Source organism: Pituophis catenifer, unplaced genomic scaffold (assembly GCF_029215685.1).
Source record: "Pituophis catenifer annectens isolate HBS135680 unplaced genomic scaffold, rPitCat1.0.hap2 SCAF_2, whole genome shotgun sequence".
NCBI lineage: Eukaryota > Metazoa > Chordata > Lepidosauria > Squamata > Colubridae > Pituophis > Pituophis catenifer.
In genome coordinates this window covers 78,770,913-78,790,569 of record NW_027256882.1, presented here as the reverse complement: position 1 = coordinate 78,790,569, position 19,657 = coordinate 78,770,913, and the positions used below count along the sequence as shown (strand labels likewise).

General features: G+C 35.3%; 1 protein-coding gene across 1 annotated transcript in view; it reads left to right on the top strand.

Annotated features, from left to right (window-relative positions):
• Positions 1-19,657, top strand: part of SYN2 (synapsin II) — a 112,218-nt gene that overhangs the window by 84,733 nt on the left and 7,828 nt on the right. Inside the window, exons 7-11 of the mRNA XM_070933666.1 lie at positions 63-205; positions 2,083-2,157; positions 5,089-5,191; positions 9,647-9,796; positions 18,740-18,800. Of these exons, the coding sequence (XP_070789767.1) occupies positions 63-205; positions 2,083-2,157; positions 5,089-5,191; positions 9,647-9,796; positions 18,740-18,800 (532 nt within the window). The remainder of the gene's footprint in view (positions 1-62; positions 206-2,082; positions 2,158-5,088; positions 5,192-9,646; positions 9,797-18,739; positions 18,801-19,657) is intronic.

Genomic DNA, 19,657 nt, shown 5'->3' with positions numbered 1-19,657 from the left:
GAAATTTAATTCTTGCTTTTTCTTTTTTCTATACGTGAAATACCTCTGGATGCTGAAAACAGGTCAAAGTAGACAACCATTATGATTTTCAGGATATAGCCAGTGTGGTAGCTCTTACCCAAACCTATGCTACCACTGAACCCTACATAGACTCCAAATATGACATCAGGATCCAAAAGATTGGAAACAACTATAAAGCTTACATGTGAGCAAATAGATTCTGGGGTTGTGTGATATTGTTGTTCTTCCATATTGAGACTGAATGAACATTATTTATTCTGTTTTGGGAAAGGTAGGTAATCTGTTTTCTTTAGCAGTACTGACAATCACCAGTTCTAATAATAGATCTAAATTATTCAGAAATATAAACTGAATCTTTCCTTTTTCAAACAAATATATTAAAATAGTGTGAGAACAAGAGGCATTCTGAATAAATATGAAAAATTGTTTAATATCATTTCCAATATTTTATTTATGTATTCCGTATTTTTCAAATGTATGTTGTAATTAATTTAAAACAATCCAAATGAACTTCAGTAGTATTCAACAGAAAAAATAATATAGTAAAGTAATAAAGTAATTGCAAAAGAACAATTTATTTATTTGATTTCTATAGCTGCCCATCTTAACTCAGAGTGGCATACATCATAAAATCAATCAACAATCAAATAAATAGTCTATAGACATAATATAAACCCAAAGGTATCATCATATTCTCCAATGGAATAGACTGTGGGCATGATAGTTCTGAAAAGTTGCGATGTAGCAAATGGAAAAGAATTGTTCAGTGTTGCTTCAGAAGGCAAGATAAGAAACAGTAAGTATAAATTCAAAGAAAATATATTTATTGGGGGAAAAAATCCCTGTGTTAACTGCAACTGCAACAGTAGTACAGACTACTACCATGAGAGATGGCAGGCTTGCCACTCGAGGTGTTTAAGCAAAAGCCATCTGTGAGGGATGCTATAGTAAAGTGGTTTTATGAGACAGTACTATGTGAGTAGTCTATTTCAATGGGGCGGGGTGTTGTTCATATTTATACATAGAATGAATCTTGGCACTGTTATTTGATAATTGGTACATTTTTCAAACAGAAATATGAATACATTTAATTTTTATTCTTAGTGTATCTTCTCAAAGGGTGGGACGTTACAAACTTTGAGACAAAATCCTTTAGCTTTTACAGTTAAATCATATTACATATGAAAAGACTTGAATCATAGCTATACCCCAAATCAACATTACTTTGATATGTTTAGTCAGGAACTTGATGTTCCACAGTAGATTTTAATCTGTTTTTGTATACTTGTGATTTTAGCACAAAGACCAATTAGTTTAAGAGATGGCAAGGGAAATATAAGCTGCCTTGACATGCTGTTTTCAAAATCTCTGGTACTGCAATCTTCTGCTGCTTATACGATAATTAATTAATGTCCAGTTAACTAAACTACAATAGTTGGGAATTGCCAATTTCAGAGCTCTTGTAACATTTAAAGATTTATACATGTGGGCATTGCATTATTAGTACATTTCAAGGAAGTGACACAGTGTAAAAAAAAAAAACCACAAAAGCAGACATTAAACATATAGGAAACTATCTACTTATTCGCAATATAATTTTTCCCTAAAAATACTGTGCAGAAGCACACAGGTTTTACTTATAACACTGGTTAATGATTCAGATCTCATGGTGTATTGATTAATCATATAGTTTTTTATGTAATTATATAATTATTAACACAATGCCAATTATCTATCATATTTAGATATCTATTTAGGTTTAGTCAAAATACTTTCTCTTTTAACATGACTTCACTGAGTTCTTAAGTTGATCCTTTGAGTTGTTAAAACAACTGTAAGTTTATTCGATGCAGAAAACTTTTTTTTCCCCAGTATCTTCTTTCTTGATCAAATCAAATTACATACTTTTGTTTATTCAGGATCCTTTTTTATTTTATATTTCACACTTGTGTTGGGAAGCATTTTTTTTCCTAATAAATGAACAGTTTAATAAAATTAAATTTAAATAAAATTAAATTGAAAAGACCTGTGTGCTTCTTTAGCTTTTCTATTTCTCCACAGGAGAACTTCTATATCTGGAAACTGGAAGACAAACACTGGATCTGCAATGTTAGAACAAATTGCTATGACAGACAGGTAAATAAGTCTTTCTATAAGGTGTTTGCTCAAGGATTTTTATTTTTATTTTGTCTGTTTTTAGCTTTCTCTTTTCATAATTTTTGGTTTCTGCTAGAATCAGAACCCATGGAAATTGCAAAGATGGTAGGGCCACTTCGGAAGCATGTACATGCAGAGATTGCTGGGAGTCAGAAACAACTACTTGAATATGAAGTAGTTGTGGAGCTTTAGCAATTCAAAAAGAGGTGTTTTGGTCCATATGTTCCGAAGCTGGCCAACTTTTTTTTTTTTACTTTTAAAAGCATTTTCTCTACCTCTTCAGCCGAAGAGGGGTTGCCGAAAAAATGCTTTTCAAAGCCTCTGATGATCAGGCAACTCAGCTGGGATCGTCAGAGGCTTTTAAAAGTATTTTTTTCTACAACCTCTTCAGTCGGAGAGGTTGCAGAAAAAAATGCTTTTAAAAGCCTCTGATGATCAGGCAACTCAGCTGGGATCATCAGAGGCTTTTAAAAGCATTTTTTTCTACAACCTCCTCAGCCGAAGAGGTTGCAGAAAAAAATGCTTTTAAAAGCCTCTGACGATCCCAGCTGAGCTGCGCGATCATCAGAGGCTTTTTTTTTTTTACTTTTAAAAGCATCTTTTCGGCCGAAGAGGTTGTAGAAAAAATGCTTTTAAAAGTAAAAAAAAAGGCTCTGATGGTCACGCAGCTCAGCTGGGCATGGGGGGCGCGCAGGGATTTTTGCTATCGGTTCTCCAAACCACCGGCCGCCATCGCTACCGGATCAGGCGATCCGGTCCGAACCCGGAGCATTTCACCCCTGCCCTGGCGATAGATTCAGATAACATTGAGAACCACAAAGAAATGCCAGGTGTATTCCTATGGGTCTGGGCTCAGCAGCAGCAAACATCAGGCTCATTTGGGGAAAAATGTAGCTTCTAATTTGTGCTGGAAGTTTCCAATGAATTTCAGCAAACTGATGGTTGGGAATCTGCACAGATGAGATACATAGGGAGTTAAATTACTGGTTCCATTCGTACAGTTTGGTCCCAAACTTCTCGTTATCTCCAACCGTCTTGTGATTATTCACTCCACCGCTCTGTTCTTCTCTCATTTCCAAGTCTTACAGGGCACGTTGTTTAATTTGGGGTACATTCCATTAGTCCTCATCTAATGCCCACTTTCCATATCATAGAAAAAAATGTAGCAAAACCTGGAGCCATGAGGTACTGCCTACCTCATCACACTCCTCAACCTAGGCTTTAGGTTGAAAAAGTATCTTAAAAAAATATATGAAATATCATGTCCAGCCCATTCACACTTTTATCAGTAATCCTCTAATCCTTCACAGCTGATTGGGAGGTATATGCAGGACTACATGGAAAACTGATTTATACTGCTGAGAAAAGGAATCCTTGATAAAAATTATTTCACTAGCTGAAGTTAATCCATTTGATTATCTCTTCCCTTGGATTGGAGTTTTTTTTTAGACTACAGGGTAAAATATTAAATTCGTGCGTGAGTCTGTTTTGTCATTTGAGTAACTATTGAAGATGTGAGCTAATGGTGCTTTAGAATATGGGGAAAAAAGACTAGTGAGTTTGTACACAATAGTGAAGTCTGTTCTTAAGACAGATTTAAAGAAACAAGTCTGTCTTGAGTTCCGTTCAGCTTCTGTTCATGTTGATTTATTGGAGAAAAAGGTTTACCATTGTCTTTTTCTAGGATGTTTTCTGGACTTCCAAGTTTAGTCGGTATTCCTATGGCCCCATCTAAGTGCTAACCAGGATCAAATCATGTTAATGTTTTTGAGATTATCCAAGTGATCAAAATTATCTTAGGGATATGTATTGTACTGAATCAGATACCTAAAGGTTACTGTGTAGATATACTTTTCCTTAGTAAATTGTCCAAGACAAGACTATTCTTTTCAATATCATTTTTCATATGTTCTGCACATATAAATCATAAAATATTCTAAATGCTTTTTTGATTTTATAACGAGGGTTTTTCAAAACCTCTTTATTTTATTTTATTTTAATTTTTTCCAGGTTCATAATGAAATTTTTAGATTCAATTGCTATATGTAGTACTTTACAATAGAAGTGACTGTTAACTAAATAAACCCAATCATGTCAGTGAGCACTTCTATAGATGTTGAATTTGACATATATCCAAAAAAGCCTATTAAAAATGAAGCTGATAAAAATAATGAAAATCTCAATTATACTATCTTCAATGCTTTTTCATAAGATTTTTATATATACAGTGTGTATATGTGTATATATATATATATATATATATGTATATATATATATATATATATATATATGCAGTGGCTTCCTCAGAAACTTTCTACTGTAAAGCCATATTGCAGCATAGAGAATGAATACAACACCTTAAGCATTTTTAATTCAGAATAATCATATATTTGGTGACTTAAAGCAAGATTAATGTAAGAGATATATTGTTAGGCATCCATGGCAGATGTCTCTGACTACATAAACATACATCAGGATTGTTCCTGATACATGGGATGTAAAGCTAAGAGAACAGCCATATATTGATGATATTAAGAGAAATGTAGTTTAAAAATGTATAATAATAAGAAACACAGCATGATATACATTTTCCCCAGATCTGATTCACTCATATTAAATTCTCTTCAATATTCTAATGGGATATCTCAGAACTTTATGGAGTTTTTAAACTCCCAGGTAATGTATATTGATGCTTAAAATAGATATGTTGTAGCTGCTTCATTTGTATATTATAAAAATATGACAGCTTAGATGTACAGTAATCCAATTACTGCTCTATGTGATTTTTTTTAAAAGAATGGGATACAAAGAAAACAGTTTGAATGCAGTCTAAACCCAAGCCATTTAGCTGAATCTCCGTTAGGACAAAGTTGTGTTTTAAGCTAATGGAAACTTGTCTTCAAATTCCAGATACAAGCTCTGGATTGATAGCTGCTCTGAGATGTTTGGTGGCTTGGATATATGTGCTGTCAAAGCAGTCCATGGAAAGGATGGAAAGGATTATATTTTTGAGGTACAATAAGTGTATTTTTCTTTGTCACTGCTCTTATTTTTTAATTATGAATTTATATCTTGGATTTTGTGGTCTCCTGATTCCAAACAGGCTCTGAATGGCTTGCAAATTTTAAAATAATATATCACTTTAAAAAAAAAAGAAAGAAAAAAGATATTTATTTATTTATCTATCTATCTCTACCTCTTTGGAAAAATACATGATTTAAAATGCTAAAGTTCAAATGGTTAAAGAAAGCTACATGTTGTGATAACATAGTGGGAAAGCACAATCATGCTATGAGTTGGTTCTGAACATATACTTTAGGCCAAATATCAAAATATTTCCATGTTTCTAAACAAACTCTCCCTAAGTCCTTTGAGTACAAGATGAATGGGTTACCTTTCCTAAAACAAACCTCCAAAAATTATACATTACATGAAATGGGAAATTGAGAATATAGTCATATATCCATTTAAAGACATAAGATATATTTTCCTGTGCTAAATATTGATGTATGCTACTCAGGTCAGTTAAATTTTTGCTTCTAGTGATTTATAGAATAAATATTCTTTAATTCATAGAAAACACTAATCATTGAGGAGTGTTTAACCAATATATTAGGATACATGTGAGCTTGATAAATCTATCTACTGAGGAAAATAGAGGTAAAATTAATAAAGGCATCCAAAAGCTGTTAGCAGATAAAAGAGATAGTAAATAACATTTTAATCTTCTGGGGAAACAAGGAGCATGAGAAAGAGACCCAAAATACCTCCCCTAAATTCTGTATGACAGAAAAGTCAGTTAGGTGAAATGTGATAATGAATGAATGAATGAATGAATGAATGAATGAATGAATGAATGAAGAAGGAAATTCTTGCAGACTGTCAAATATCTGATATTATATCCTGCAACAATAAAACTAAATCTTAATACTTCTTGTGATGTCTGTTTCCAGAGCTGGCCTTCCTAAAATGCTGACACCTGTTTAGCAAAGTCAGAATCCGACTTAATTTGATCAGACTCTTGACTTTGAACAAATTAGAATATAGTTTTTCTAACTTTGAACTTTGTCCTTTCTAGGCAGAGGTCACTACCCAAGTCACAGACATGGATTTTCTGACAAAGTGCATAGAAATAAAAAAAATACTTTTCTCTTTTTTCTCTTTGAGGGGACTAAAAGGGGATGCCCTGTCAAAAAAAGATTTAAAAGTATACATATAAAATATATCCTTAGTACGTAAAATATAAATTGCAAACCTGAAAACTTTCTTATCCAACACATTTTATAACTATTTATTTTATAATTTTAATGTATAACTTTCTGAAAATATTGAATGCTTTCTTAATGGTAATGCTAATTAGATCCATAACACTCATCATATGTAATATTATGAAATTGACTTTTAAAATAAAAGCTTCTTAGTAAAACTTGGGAAGTACCCATTTATCACTACTTGTTAAGAATGATTTTAGATGAGAGGAACAGACAAATCTGTTGGCCTAAATTTGTCCCAAGCAAATTGATATCATCAGCATTATGATTTTGCTACAAAGTTCGGTCCTGCTTCTCTAGATTTGAAAAATTCTTCCACAGTTATCAAGCATATGACTCGGGATTATAATTGTTATTATTTATTTGGGTTTCTAAACTTAAAAAATATTAGTCAAGAGCTTTGTTGGTTTTTGTCATTTTGGTTTTGTTCCTCTGATTAGGAGGAAAAAAATTAAAAATAAATAAATAAATAAATTCTACCCATTTTTTTTTGTTTAAAACAATGTAGTAAATGTATAGTTTAGTACACTAATACATTTATTTTACAATATTATGTAATATGATCTTTATCAACCAATGTAGCCCATTAATAAAACATGTGCGTTTTTTCTTTGTTAATGTTTTGGTTGTGTGTGTATATTTAAAAGAAAATGAAATGTGGTTCATGTCATTCAGCTTTGTGGTAATGCAACTGTTTTATCTTCAATCTGTTTTTCATTTGCAGTAGAGGCAAGAAAGTATATAGTAGATTCCTGATCTGTTGGTTAGCCTGGTAGTTCACTACTTTCTAGTTCTATCATTCAAGTATGATTAATCACTGAATTGATGAATCTTGTACTTGTTCCCATGAGGCGTCTTTGCCACATTAAAGGTGCATTCCAGAAGGATGATTTCATAAGTCATTATCATTTATCCAACATGTTTTTAGTTTTAAAAAATTGCACAGAAGGGATATACAGTATATATATATTACAGAACAAAGTGAGATATTTTGATTGGCAAGAGAAACATTGATTCATAGAAATTAATAATCTTTCCCCTTAATCATTGTTTGGTTCCAGCTTGTATGAATCTTCTATCTAATACCTAACATGTATGTCTTTCACAAGCATTTGTTTATTAAATAAAAATGTTTGTAAGCTATTATTCATCTTGGAAATACTAATTATTATTATTATTATTATTATTATTATTATTATTATTATTATTATTATTATTATTATTTTATTTCTATACCGCCCTTCTCCCGAAGGACTCAGGGCGGTGTACAGCCAATTTAAAAACACAAGACACAACAATAATTAAAAATTAAAATAATTAAATAGATTTGGCCGATTTAAAACCCCAAAAATTAAAATACCCCAATTTAAAATTATTATATTGACAGCCCTGCCTGGCGGAACAACAGGGTCTTCAGTGCGCAGCGGAACACCCGGAGGTCGGAGATCTTACGTATTTCCGGGGGCAGTTCATTCCACAGGGTTGGGGCTCCCACAGAGAAGGCCCTCCCCCTGGGTGTCGCCAGCCGACATAACTTGGCTGATGGCACCCTGAGGAGACCCTCTCTGTGGGAACGGACTGGTCGGTGGGAGGCTATTGGTGGCAGAAGACGGTCTCGAAGGTACCCGGGTCCTGTGCCATGGAGCGCTTTAAAGGTGGTAACCAATACCTTGAATCGCACCCGGAAGACCACTGGGAGCCAGTGCAGCTCGCGCAGGAGGGGTGTCACGCGGGCACAACGAGGTGCGCCCATAACCACCCGCGCGGCCGCATTCTGGACCAGCTGGAGCCTCCGAGTGCTCTTCAAGGGGAGCCCCATGTAGAGAGCATTACAATAGTCCAGCCGGGAGGTGACAAGGCGTCCCGGTCCAGAAAGGGCTGCAACTGGCGGATCAGGCGAACCTGATAAAAGGCCCCCCTGGCCACGGCCGTCATATGCTCTTCTAAAGACAGCCGTGTGTCCAGGAGGACACCCAGATTGCGAGCCCTCTCTGTGGGGGGCAAAGATTCACCCCCAATAGTCAGCGATGGCACCTGCTGACTGTATCGGGACGCCGGTAGCCACAGCCACTCGGTCTTGGAAGGGTTGAGTCTGAGCCTGTTCCTCCCCATCCAGAGTAGTTTCAGAGGGCAAATACAATTAAATATAATAAAACAGATTATCTCTGTCAAATATTTTTGAGTAAATAAAGCTGTTTCATACTTGATTAATAAGGAAAAAAACTTTTCTATATATCCATCATGGAACTGGTTCTACAATAAATAGAAATAATTCTGCAATGAAATATCTTATATTATTAAAAATACGAATTTGATATTGACAAAAGATAATTTTATGGAAAGTATTTCTAGAAAGCCAAAGAACTAAAGTAGGTAAAGTAGGTAATGCTCCACAGGAAGTGGAAAGAGAAAAGCTGTTTCTCACAGCCATTGAATAAATCTCAGTTTGTCTGAATGAATAAGGAATCTACATGAATAATTGGTACTTTTTAATACAGTTCACTGTGCAGATAAAGCTACTGTGCCAATGTAGTCCAGGCAGACTCCTAGAATTAAGCCAATGTATGTTTAGCAAATGTTTTCTAAAAACTGTATTTAAAGATTTAGATATCTATTTCCTAGGTTGGTTTTTACTAAGTGTTTTGCAGGAATGTAAAACTTTGATTTGACCATGTCTGGCACTATGGGCTTTCTTTCTCCAGACCTCCTCAAGCACACAATGGTAACCGTTGGTCAATATATAGAGCTATATTAGTGCAAATCTATCGCTTATATATGTTGGATGCACAGCTAATGCATACTATTTGCATTTCAAAGAGGTTCTGTTGTTGGAACATTGTAGTATCGGGTCTCAAACTTTCTGCAAGTCTTGATGCATCAATGAAGCCACTGCAATATCTGCACTCCAGTCTAACAAGTATATTTACCAAACTAGAATTATCCACTTTTAATATATTCCGGTTCAGGTTTCTTCTCATAAAAAAAATAAAACAAAGCATTCCTTTTCAACCTTTCTAATAATCCTATATATCCAAGACTTGCTAAGAATAATTTTTAAAAATCTAAAATATTTTGCAGTCCTTTATTTTTAACTCTCTTTTCCATGCAGTTCAAAATAAATGATAACCATAGTGGTGTGGGACACAGCATTAAAAATTACTACCTTTCTTTAGCTAACTAGTTTTTATCTCTTTTAGGTTATGGGTTCTGCAACGCCTTTGATTGGTGAGCACCAGGCTGAAGACAAACAGCTTATAACTGAGCTTGTTGTAAGCAGAATGAACCAACTTTTATCTAAAACACCTATACCATCTCCTCAGAAACCAACTGCTCTTCAGCAACCTCAGGTAAGGAATGCTGACTCATGTCTAGGCACAGAAAAAGAATTTTAGTAGGAACTATCAGGAACAGCTTGAGCATTTTGATCTGGGATATTACATGGATAATTCCTTAGATAAAATTTCAAATATGGTGTTTTTAAAATATCCAAATAGAGATCAATTGAAAGTAAAGCAGTAACTTTAAAAGTTAACTTCCAGGATACAATATGTGTCTGTTGCTTGTTAGTTAACTGGGACAATATAACCTATAATCATCTTTTATTTGCTTCTGCTCATTTTCTTCTCAAGGCTTTGTGACATAAACAGCTCCGTACATCCTATTTTATGTGGCTATAGCACTATGTATGTTTGTATCTATATATTTTTCTATTTATTTGAAATGAATATTTACTAGCTATGTTTTTTGTCTTCCTCAGGCCCAAAATAGTTTTAATTGACAAAAACATTATCAAATTGTAATTAAACATACAATAATATCTCAGTCCATTTGTATCTTCAAGTCAGTCTTCAAAAAAGTTAAACATTGCTAGCTGTTGATGACTTTCATTCATGACACAAAACCTGACCAGAAGATTATAACTGACCATGCTGACTAGTCATTTATTCTGAAGTTCAAAAAGAAAGAACTGCTTATCTGTATGTCTATCTTACTGCAGTGAGGAAATATTAGGTCATGAATATGAATTCGGACTCTTGGTAGGTGGTATTATTTTCCTTAGGGAGAAATACTTAGTAGGCTTTAAGTTACATAAATTCCCTGACACCTTACTTGAGTAGTGGACTTATTCATCCATCCATCCATCCATCCAATGTCTATGGCTGCCATCTCATGAAAAGATGGTGTGGATGGCATGCAATAAAATTATAAAACAGTTAACATATCAAAAACTAACAGAAACATTTTAAAAATCACAATTAAAACATAAGAAAGAGCAGCAATAATAATAGAGTTAAGTATCTCACCTGTCCCCTGGGTTCCCAAAGCCTAACAGCATAACCAGATTTTGAAGGCCTTTCAGAAAATCAACAGGGATGGAATCAAACTCACTTTGGGTGATGGGAGGGTGTTCCATAAATCTGGTACCACAGCAGAAAAGGCCTGTAGCATGTCTCTTCTTGCTTTTGATCTCAGTGGGTCTTAGAAGAGCATTGGGATCACTATTACTATAAGTATCACAATTATTACAATGAGGAGATACTAACAATTAACGTTACCAGCATCAAGACTGTTACCTTCCCTAACAGCCAAAAAAATGAATCTGAAAATTAGGTGGAGACACCACTGAGGAGGTAAAGACTTTCAGAGTTGTTTTTCATGCTTTAAGCTAGAAGCTGAAATGTTCACTTAGATTATGTATCACAAAAGATTGGCATTATGGAAAGTACATTAAGACCAGAAAAATTGGATAAAAGAAAATATTAAATCAGACTATGCCAGTTGCGTCCCTTTCTGGATCAGGACTCCCTACGCACGGTCACTCATGCCCTCGTCACTTCCCACCTGGATTATTGTAATGCTCTCTACATGGGGCTCCCCTTGAGGAGCACCCGGAGACTCCAACTGGTCCAGAATGCGTCCGCACGGGTGGTTATGGGAGCATCATGGTGCTCCCATGTAACACCTCTCCTGCGCGAGCTGCACTGGCTCCCGATGGTCCTCCAGGTGCGATTCAAGGTATTGGTTACCACCTTCAGAGCGCTCCATGGCTTAGAACCTGGGTACTTACAAGACCGCCTGCTGCTACCAATAGCCTCCCACTGGCCAATTCGCTCCCACAGAGAGGGGCTTCTCCGGGTGCCATCATCCAAGCAATGTCGGCTAGCGACCCCCAGGGGGAGAGCCTTCTCTGTGGGGGCTCCTGCCCTCTGGAACGAATTGCCCTCCGAGATGCAGAGGATTCCTGACTTACATACCTTCACCGGGCCCTCAAGACGCTTTTATTTCAACAAGCCGGGCTGGCCTAATTTTAATTTTTTAATCGTTAATTCTTAATTTTAAATATCTAAATTGGGTATCTATTTTAATTAGATATGGGCCAAACTATTTAATATTTTTTAAACTGTTTTTAAATTTTATATTTGTGTGTTTTATGCTGGCTGTACACCGCCCTGAGTCCCTTTGGGAGAAGGGCGGTAAATAAATAAATAAATAAATAAATAAATAAATAAATAAATAAATAAATAAATAAATAAATAAATAAATAAATAAATAAATAATAAAAGCTTTGCTCAGGCTACACATATGCAGCAAGAAGAAGGTAATATTAGCAATCTGAATAATATGAACGTGGAATAGTAATATATAATGCAAATTCTTATATATATATACATCCTGTCTCTTATACAGACACAAACACATGGACAGTATTTTCATAAATAAAAAAATAAAACCAAAAAGATCCGAAAGGGATTTTAAATTATAAATATTTTATAGACAGTTATTGGAACTGTCAAAGGGTACAGACTAATGTGTTTAAAATATATGGAGAACTGCAAAGACTGGATTTTAAAATTTTAAGATCATGCTCAAATTGATAATTTTTGGTCTATGTCTATACATATATACTTACATGTTTAAGCTTACATACACTCATTAGGATATTTCACAATATAAAAATATAAGAGCAAAAAGGCATTATGACTTTTATTTTATTTTATTCAGTCTGCTTCTGTGTCCAAAATATATCAGGTCAGCTTAATTTACCTCACACACACACACCTCCCCACTAAGAGTGTAGCACCATCTTGTGGGAAATGCTCGTCTCTGCTGAAAGCAAGTTCATTCCTGTTTTTAACGAGACTAAGCAAAGACTAAGATAAATTTTAATAATGCAGCCAATATGCAGTTAGAAATATATAACTTTAAGTATATCCAAAACATTGATAACTTTGCATTATAAAATTGTTATATGAAGAATTTAGACAGCTGTTTGGACAATGTATTTGTTACAAGTAAAGAGTAAATCAGCTCAGCCCCGGCTGCAGGACTTCAGAATCTACTGCTCAGTCACCACAACATCATTTTTGGTAGCTCTGCAGTGAGTAACTCTTCCTCCTGTATCTTTGCTGCTTCAGCATTTGTACGCTAGAGCTATGTGATTCAAGGACTAATGTATCCTTTTGATTTTTGATCATAGAAGACCCGCAGGCTACCCAAAAGCATTGGAAACACTGAAAAGCATAAAAAACAGATCCAGTTAGAACTAAAAAAAGAAATAGTATAAGGGCTACAAAAATCACTCACATTTTTTCTTGGTTACCTTTCTGAGTGTACTAGGAATGTGCGGACCACATTTTAAGGGCCCAGTACCTTTTGCATTCATGTGGGAAAATGATACCGAGGGGCAGAATCCTTTTATTTGTGAGGTTTATCATCCTTATGGAAAACTGTTTGGTTAGAGGAGGTGATAACAACATTAAAACAATTTTATCAAATTCCCCAACAGAGAGAGCATTGCTAAAATAAACGTGAAGATCAGAGATCCACCAGATTATGCAGAAACAATTATCCTCCTTTCTCTGAAAATCAAAATGTACTGACTATGAGAAAGAAAAAAAATCCAAATTAAATTAATACTTTTGTTAAGCAAGCTGAAAGTTTATCAAGCGTTTGTAAGGTTTTGAATTTCTAAGGACTCTTCCCATATGGTGACCCTATGGCATGTGTGCCAGAAGTGGCACACAGAGCCATCTCTCCGGGCACGCCAGCTGTCGTCCATTGCTCTTCTGGGTTCCGGCATGCACATGCACGCTTGCCTGCTGGTGTTTGCACACATGGGAGTGCCGGAAACTGGAAAAATAGCTCCCTGGCACACATGCACATGCCAGGAAACTGAGTTTCCAGTTTCCGGCATACACATGTGCTCTGGCCAGCTGGTCTTCATGTGTGCATGCATGCCAGAAACCGGAAGACCAGGTGACCAGCGTGCACATGTGAGCTGGGGAACTGCTCTTCCGGTTTCCGGCACTCCCGCATGTACACGCTGGGGAGCTCCTCTTCTGTTTCTGGTGCTTCCGCCTGCGCCTGCGCTCCCATTTCAGCACTCGGTGCCAAAAAGGTTTGCCAACACTGTCATAGAATATCCAGAAAGAGAGTAAACTATTAAGCTTAAGCCACATATTACTGGTAATACATCGAACTGATAATACACTGGAAAAAGTATTCTTCCAAAGGTTGCTGGCAGAAGAAAGAAAGAAAGAAGAAGGATAATGCCACAGATCTCTTGCTGGAATGAAAATTCAGAAAGTTAGGCAGTGTTTATAGCAGGAGTCCCTCAAACCTGCAGACAAAATGAAAAGAACTTTCAAGAGGGATTGCATATGTGAAAAATAAAAGTTTGTGCCAATTTAGAATTTGGCAGCAAGTCATGACCACTGGCAGCTGCCCTAGGAAAGTCTGTCTACTCAAAAATGGCTGTTAAATTGGTGTGATCAGTTCTAAAACAAAATGTCAGGTGAGCAGTGAACCATGAGGGCACAAGAGAAATTTCTCTGGGCACACTGGTGCCCTTAGGCTTACTGTTGTGGATCCCAGCTTTATACTTAAAAAGCTGGAGATTTTTGTATTTGATAAAAAAAAAATTATCAGAAGCCAAAACACATTGGAAGAATTACACCGTCAAAGAATACAAGGAAAAACTATTGTTGAATACTTAGCATGTGGCAATTTTCCAACTCAGTGTTTGTTGTTTTTTGCACCAGCAGATGGAGATATTGTTATTTAGTAATACTTCAATGTTTGTTATTGCTGAACTTTATATAAAAGCACTTTTTCTAGATGTTTAGCTTTTCACTTTTATGTATGAAATTACAGAACAATGGTCATCTCATAGTATGCATTTCAACCGATTCATGATTATTTGTGCATGATCTCTGGACACCTGAGAAATGTATAAAGGCAGTATTTTTCTTATGCAGAGATTAAGATTACTGAATATTTTTGTGGGAAGAGTGAGGACTGTTGTAACTTAGTAATTAAAATGAATTAATAGAAATGCATAGGCTCTCATGGCTTATGTAGATAAGGTTAGAACTCTTTGCTTTTATTTCTCTGAGTTTCTTTGGATAAACTTTGCAGGGGGTGTTTTGGTTTTTTTAAGTACAATATGTTATGTCTACTTTAGGACATGTTTAATGTTTTCTGCCTCAAAATTACAATAAGCCATGCTGCAGACTTTCAGAATTTATGTTCAGAGAGGCATTGGAGGATACTAAAATAATATTTGAGAGCTTCTTGTAATTCTGAAGCTTCAGATTTGCCCCCTCCTACTGTAACATAACTTCTACATGCTCAGTATCAGAAGCAAAAAATGATCAAAGAAATCCCTTTGAATTTCCTCTGCCTTCAAGCAAACCTCTAAGGAGAAATATCTGAGGAATACAGATGACTAGAAGAGAGCTACTTAACTTTAGCAGTAGTACCTATATTCAAAAATACAAATTTAACAGTTAGGAAAAAGATGCTACAGTTTATCTACAATAGGTCAACAATTAAGAAAGAAAAAGATCTTGACGTATTCATGGTAGCTAGCGAATAGCCACTAGAAAGTTACTTTCTTTAAGATAGTACACTCGTCCAAATGGAATAGAGGGAATTAAATAGTTTTATTTATAGTTTCAAATTCTTTTGAAGTTCTTTTTGCCTAAGAATTTACACTTGTTCAGTTACAGTCCTATTAAGTTATTCCCATTATACTTACATTCTCTGGTGAAAAGGACATATTTGGTGCTATTCTCCTTGAAATGTGATCCTAGTATGATCCCATGGAATAGTTGGGTCTGTCTTGCTCACTTGCAGTTCCTTTCTCTTGCAGATAATTTATGGTATTTGGGAAGCATGTTTTGCATTGATCTCCTTCAGGCCTATGGAATGCTGTGCAGCAAACAGCAAATTCTGTATCTCAGTAGCCTCACCGTTGGCCTGGTGGAGAGGACTCTAGCAAAATCCTATGCGCTATTGGCTTAGTTCCAGGCTATTAGGCAATCCTCCAGCACAAAACACAGGCAGCTCCAGTTGCTGTAATTATCCTGGTGTGGCTGATTTTGAGCACAGGATTAGAGCTCTTGGTATCTAAGGAGTAGGATGAACAGAATTATCATATGTTCTGCAGATGTCAGTAGTGGATACCAGATGCATAATTATCAACAGGTTAGCTGCATTTAAGTATAATAGATAATCATTTAATTTTTCAGACTTATTCAGACAACTCAATATTATAAATTATTCCCTAGAGCCAAATTGAAGGATAATCTTGCTCATGTCAATCTTGGCATTCAGGCACGTTATTCAGAAGCATTTACATCATAATAACCTTTTCATACAAGGTCTTTGTGGGTATTTGAGGCAACTGCTAGATTTTTCCATGTATACAGAAAAAAAATCATAAGAATGTTTGGAGCACTCAGTAATAGTTTTAGTAGGAATATGATTTACTGTATTTAATCCCTGATTAGATACTCTTTTAAATCCATCTTTATTTATTTATTTTTATGTGAAGATGTGCTTTGAAGATTTATAACTCAAAACCATAATGTTTCCTATTCCTGAAGCTGAATAAAACCTTCACTACAAGAACTTTTACCCAGAGGTATTTTGGCCATCCAAGATTCTTCATAGATGATCAGAAACTTTTATTATGTGATTTGTGACTAATCAGCAACAAAAGTATAACAGCACTTTTCTTAATTTATCTTAATTTAATTTTTGTACTCCAGAGGTGCTCAGTAAAATCTTAAGTCCCAGTCATCTGATGTCTTATTTTTTTGTTTGTTTGTATTTATTTGTATCCCGCCTTTATTTTTACAAATAACTCAAGGTGGCAAACTTCTCCTCTGATTTTCCCCACAATAACAAACAGATGAGGTGGGTCAAACAACAACTGGCCCAAAGTCATGGCTAAGACGGGATGGGAAGTCACAATCTCCTACTTTCTAGTCTGTGCCTTAATCACTAGATTAAACTGGCTTTTGCTTAAACAACTGCAGGTGATTCCCTTAATGACCATAGTCATTCAATTCACTGAAGTCATGTAATATCTCGCTTAACAACCACATTACTTAGCAACAGCATTGCCAGTCCAAATTGTAATAATTAAATGAGCGCCACTGTATGTCACAGTAACATATAATAAATTTGTAGCATTAGTAAGAGAATAAATTAAACTTCCTTTAAAAGTCTCAGATGATCTACAGACCATATTTGAAATTGTTGAAATATCACTTTTTAAAATTAATTTAATACTTGTGGTTTTAAGACCCTGTAAAAAATAATTTTCCTGTAAGAAAAATTATATTTTCTCTCCTTGAGTAAAAGCTATTGTCATTAGAACATGTCACTCTGATTCATCTTTTTCAAATCACCATAAATCTTGACAGCAAGGAAGGAACATGGTATGTGATAAGCCTGAAATGTGTACGCATCTTGATGGACTTGTGATAGAACAGAATATTGATACAAGCAAAGAACTGCAGGTACTGTTCAATGAACAACAAGTGCATCCGTCGGAAAGTGTGCAAGGGTTATTAAGATTACAAAACGCTTAAACAGAGATATATTTAAGGAAATGAGGTGAACAGGAAATATGAGCGGTCATAATGGGAAGCCTAATTTAAGGCGAAGGCATTTCCTTTGAGATGGACTATATTAAGCATAGACCATAGATCTCTTGGATTGGTACAGATTTCACCAATACCTTTTTAATCACAGTCCATGATATTTCATAATTATAATCTTTCTGTCAAAGTCAGAACCTCCATAGCCAACAAATGACTAGTTTCATTAAGTAAAAAAAAATCTGTTCACTTAAACTAAGAGATAATGACAAGTCCATCATTAGCCATGATGCAGCAACTAAGATCAAGCTCTGCTCTCAATATTCACCAGACAAAAGTAATAAATTTCCCACCCTGCTGCTTATTCTCCACTAGAATACTTCTAGAAATAAGGCAGACCCTTACTGATTTTTATTGTTCCAAGGCCTGCATCGTCAAACCCAATCATTTTTTAAAATACCAATTTCAGTAGAAATGCTTCTGTAAGTGAAAATAATCTGTCTCTTTTGTATTATCAACCTTGTATTTCGTATTATATAAGCTATAAATGTATTGAAGTTACTGTGCCTTTTTAATGGGACATTTACAAACTATATTAAAAATCATTTTTTGCTGCATGTTCTTATCCCAAAATATATACAGTATTTAAATTTCTCAGTGCAACAACTTCTCCACTTTTGCCCTTATTGTCTCCCTCTTCATTCCCTTGAGATGCCTGAAATCCATTAGTTAAGAAAGGAGCCGAGGACAGAATTCCTTCTTGTCCTGGAAAAGGTCTTTTTTGTGGCAATAGGAGCTTTTGGGGGGTGGCGGGGCTAACATGAGGTTATTTTATGACCACTATAGGAGAGGAAAGGATAATTTCCAGTGGTGGAATTCAATTTTTTTTTACTACCAGTTCTGTGGGCGTGGCTTGGTGGGGGTAGCAGGGGAAGCATACTGCAAAATCTCCATTCCCACCCCACTCCAAGGGAAGGATACTGCAAAATCTCCATTCCCACCCCACTCCTGGGGGAAGGATATTGCAAAATCTCCATTCCCACCTCACTCTGGGACCAGCCAGAGGTAGTATTTGCTGGTTTTCCGAACTACTCAAAATTTCCGCTACTGGTTCTCCAGAACCTGTCAGAACCTGCTGAATAGCGCCCCTGAAATTTCCCTCTTTCTGTGTCCTGCAGTTCCAGTGTAATCTCTGCCTTTTTGCATTCCCTTCACTGGGCTTCCTAATGATGCACCAAGAGTCATTTCTATTAGGGTCTTCAGGGAATTTTTTAAGGTAGTAAGAAGAGATCAGGTCTAACAACCAAAGGTATATTTCCCAGTCTATCCTCATCATCTTCTAGCCTTCTTACACACTCATCTCTATGGGTTTTTTTTTCTTCTTTTTCTATCTTGCAGAGTGGATCGGCTAAGGAGTCCGAATCAAATAAAGTCCCATCCCAGCGACCACCTCCTCAAGGTTGTTTACAATACATTCTCGACTGTAATGGCATTGCAGTAGGACCAAAACAAGTCCAGGCAACTTAAATTTTTGAAATTTAAAACGTTAAAGCCAAAAGAGAGGAAAAAAAAGAAAGAAAAAAATCAACAATACCAATTGTTTGTGCAGGGTTTTTTTTTTTTCATTGTTTCACTGCTGACCTGGATTGTGTTTTTTCTATGCAGTGTCAAATATATTGTCTGGTTGTTTATCTGTTTGTGTTGTAATGCTTACTTACGTTTCTCTGTATAACTTGTGATTCAGGGCTGTTGTCCACAGTGTACAGTGTACAAGAATTGTGCCTCTACTAAGTCAGTGAGACTATATTATGGATGGTTAGACAGTATTTTTGAAGTATTCTATATTGTGGGTAAAAAAAAAAGGCTAACCAACCCTGGCTGAGATATAATACTTTTGCTTAACTCTGTGAGTATGTATGCTACATTTGATTTTGGAATTTTTTTATATGCATGATTATTGAAAAGTGATTATAATATTTGAAAAGTCTCATTTAATAATATGTTAAATGAGGCATTTTCTTTTTATAATTTTATAAAGATTGCTTAATTTTGAGTTAAGACATATACATAAATTGAAAAACTAGTATTTTTATTTTAATTTTTACATACAAAATATAAAAGAATTATTTCCAGAAATGCATAAATATCTTCTATTTTCAGTGCAGAGTTTTTAGGGAAAAATCTGTATCTACTAGCTTCAGTGCTACAGAAATGGGCCACATATGTGCAATATTGATTCGAATTTGATATTGAATGTATTTAAGTTCAATAGGGGAGTTTCTTTGTTGGTTATGAAGTAGCCATCTGGTTTTCTAC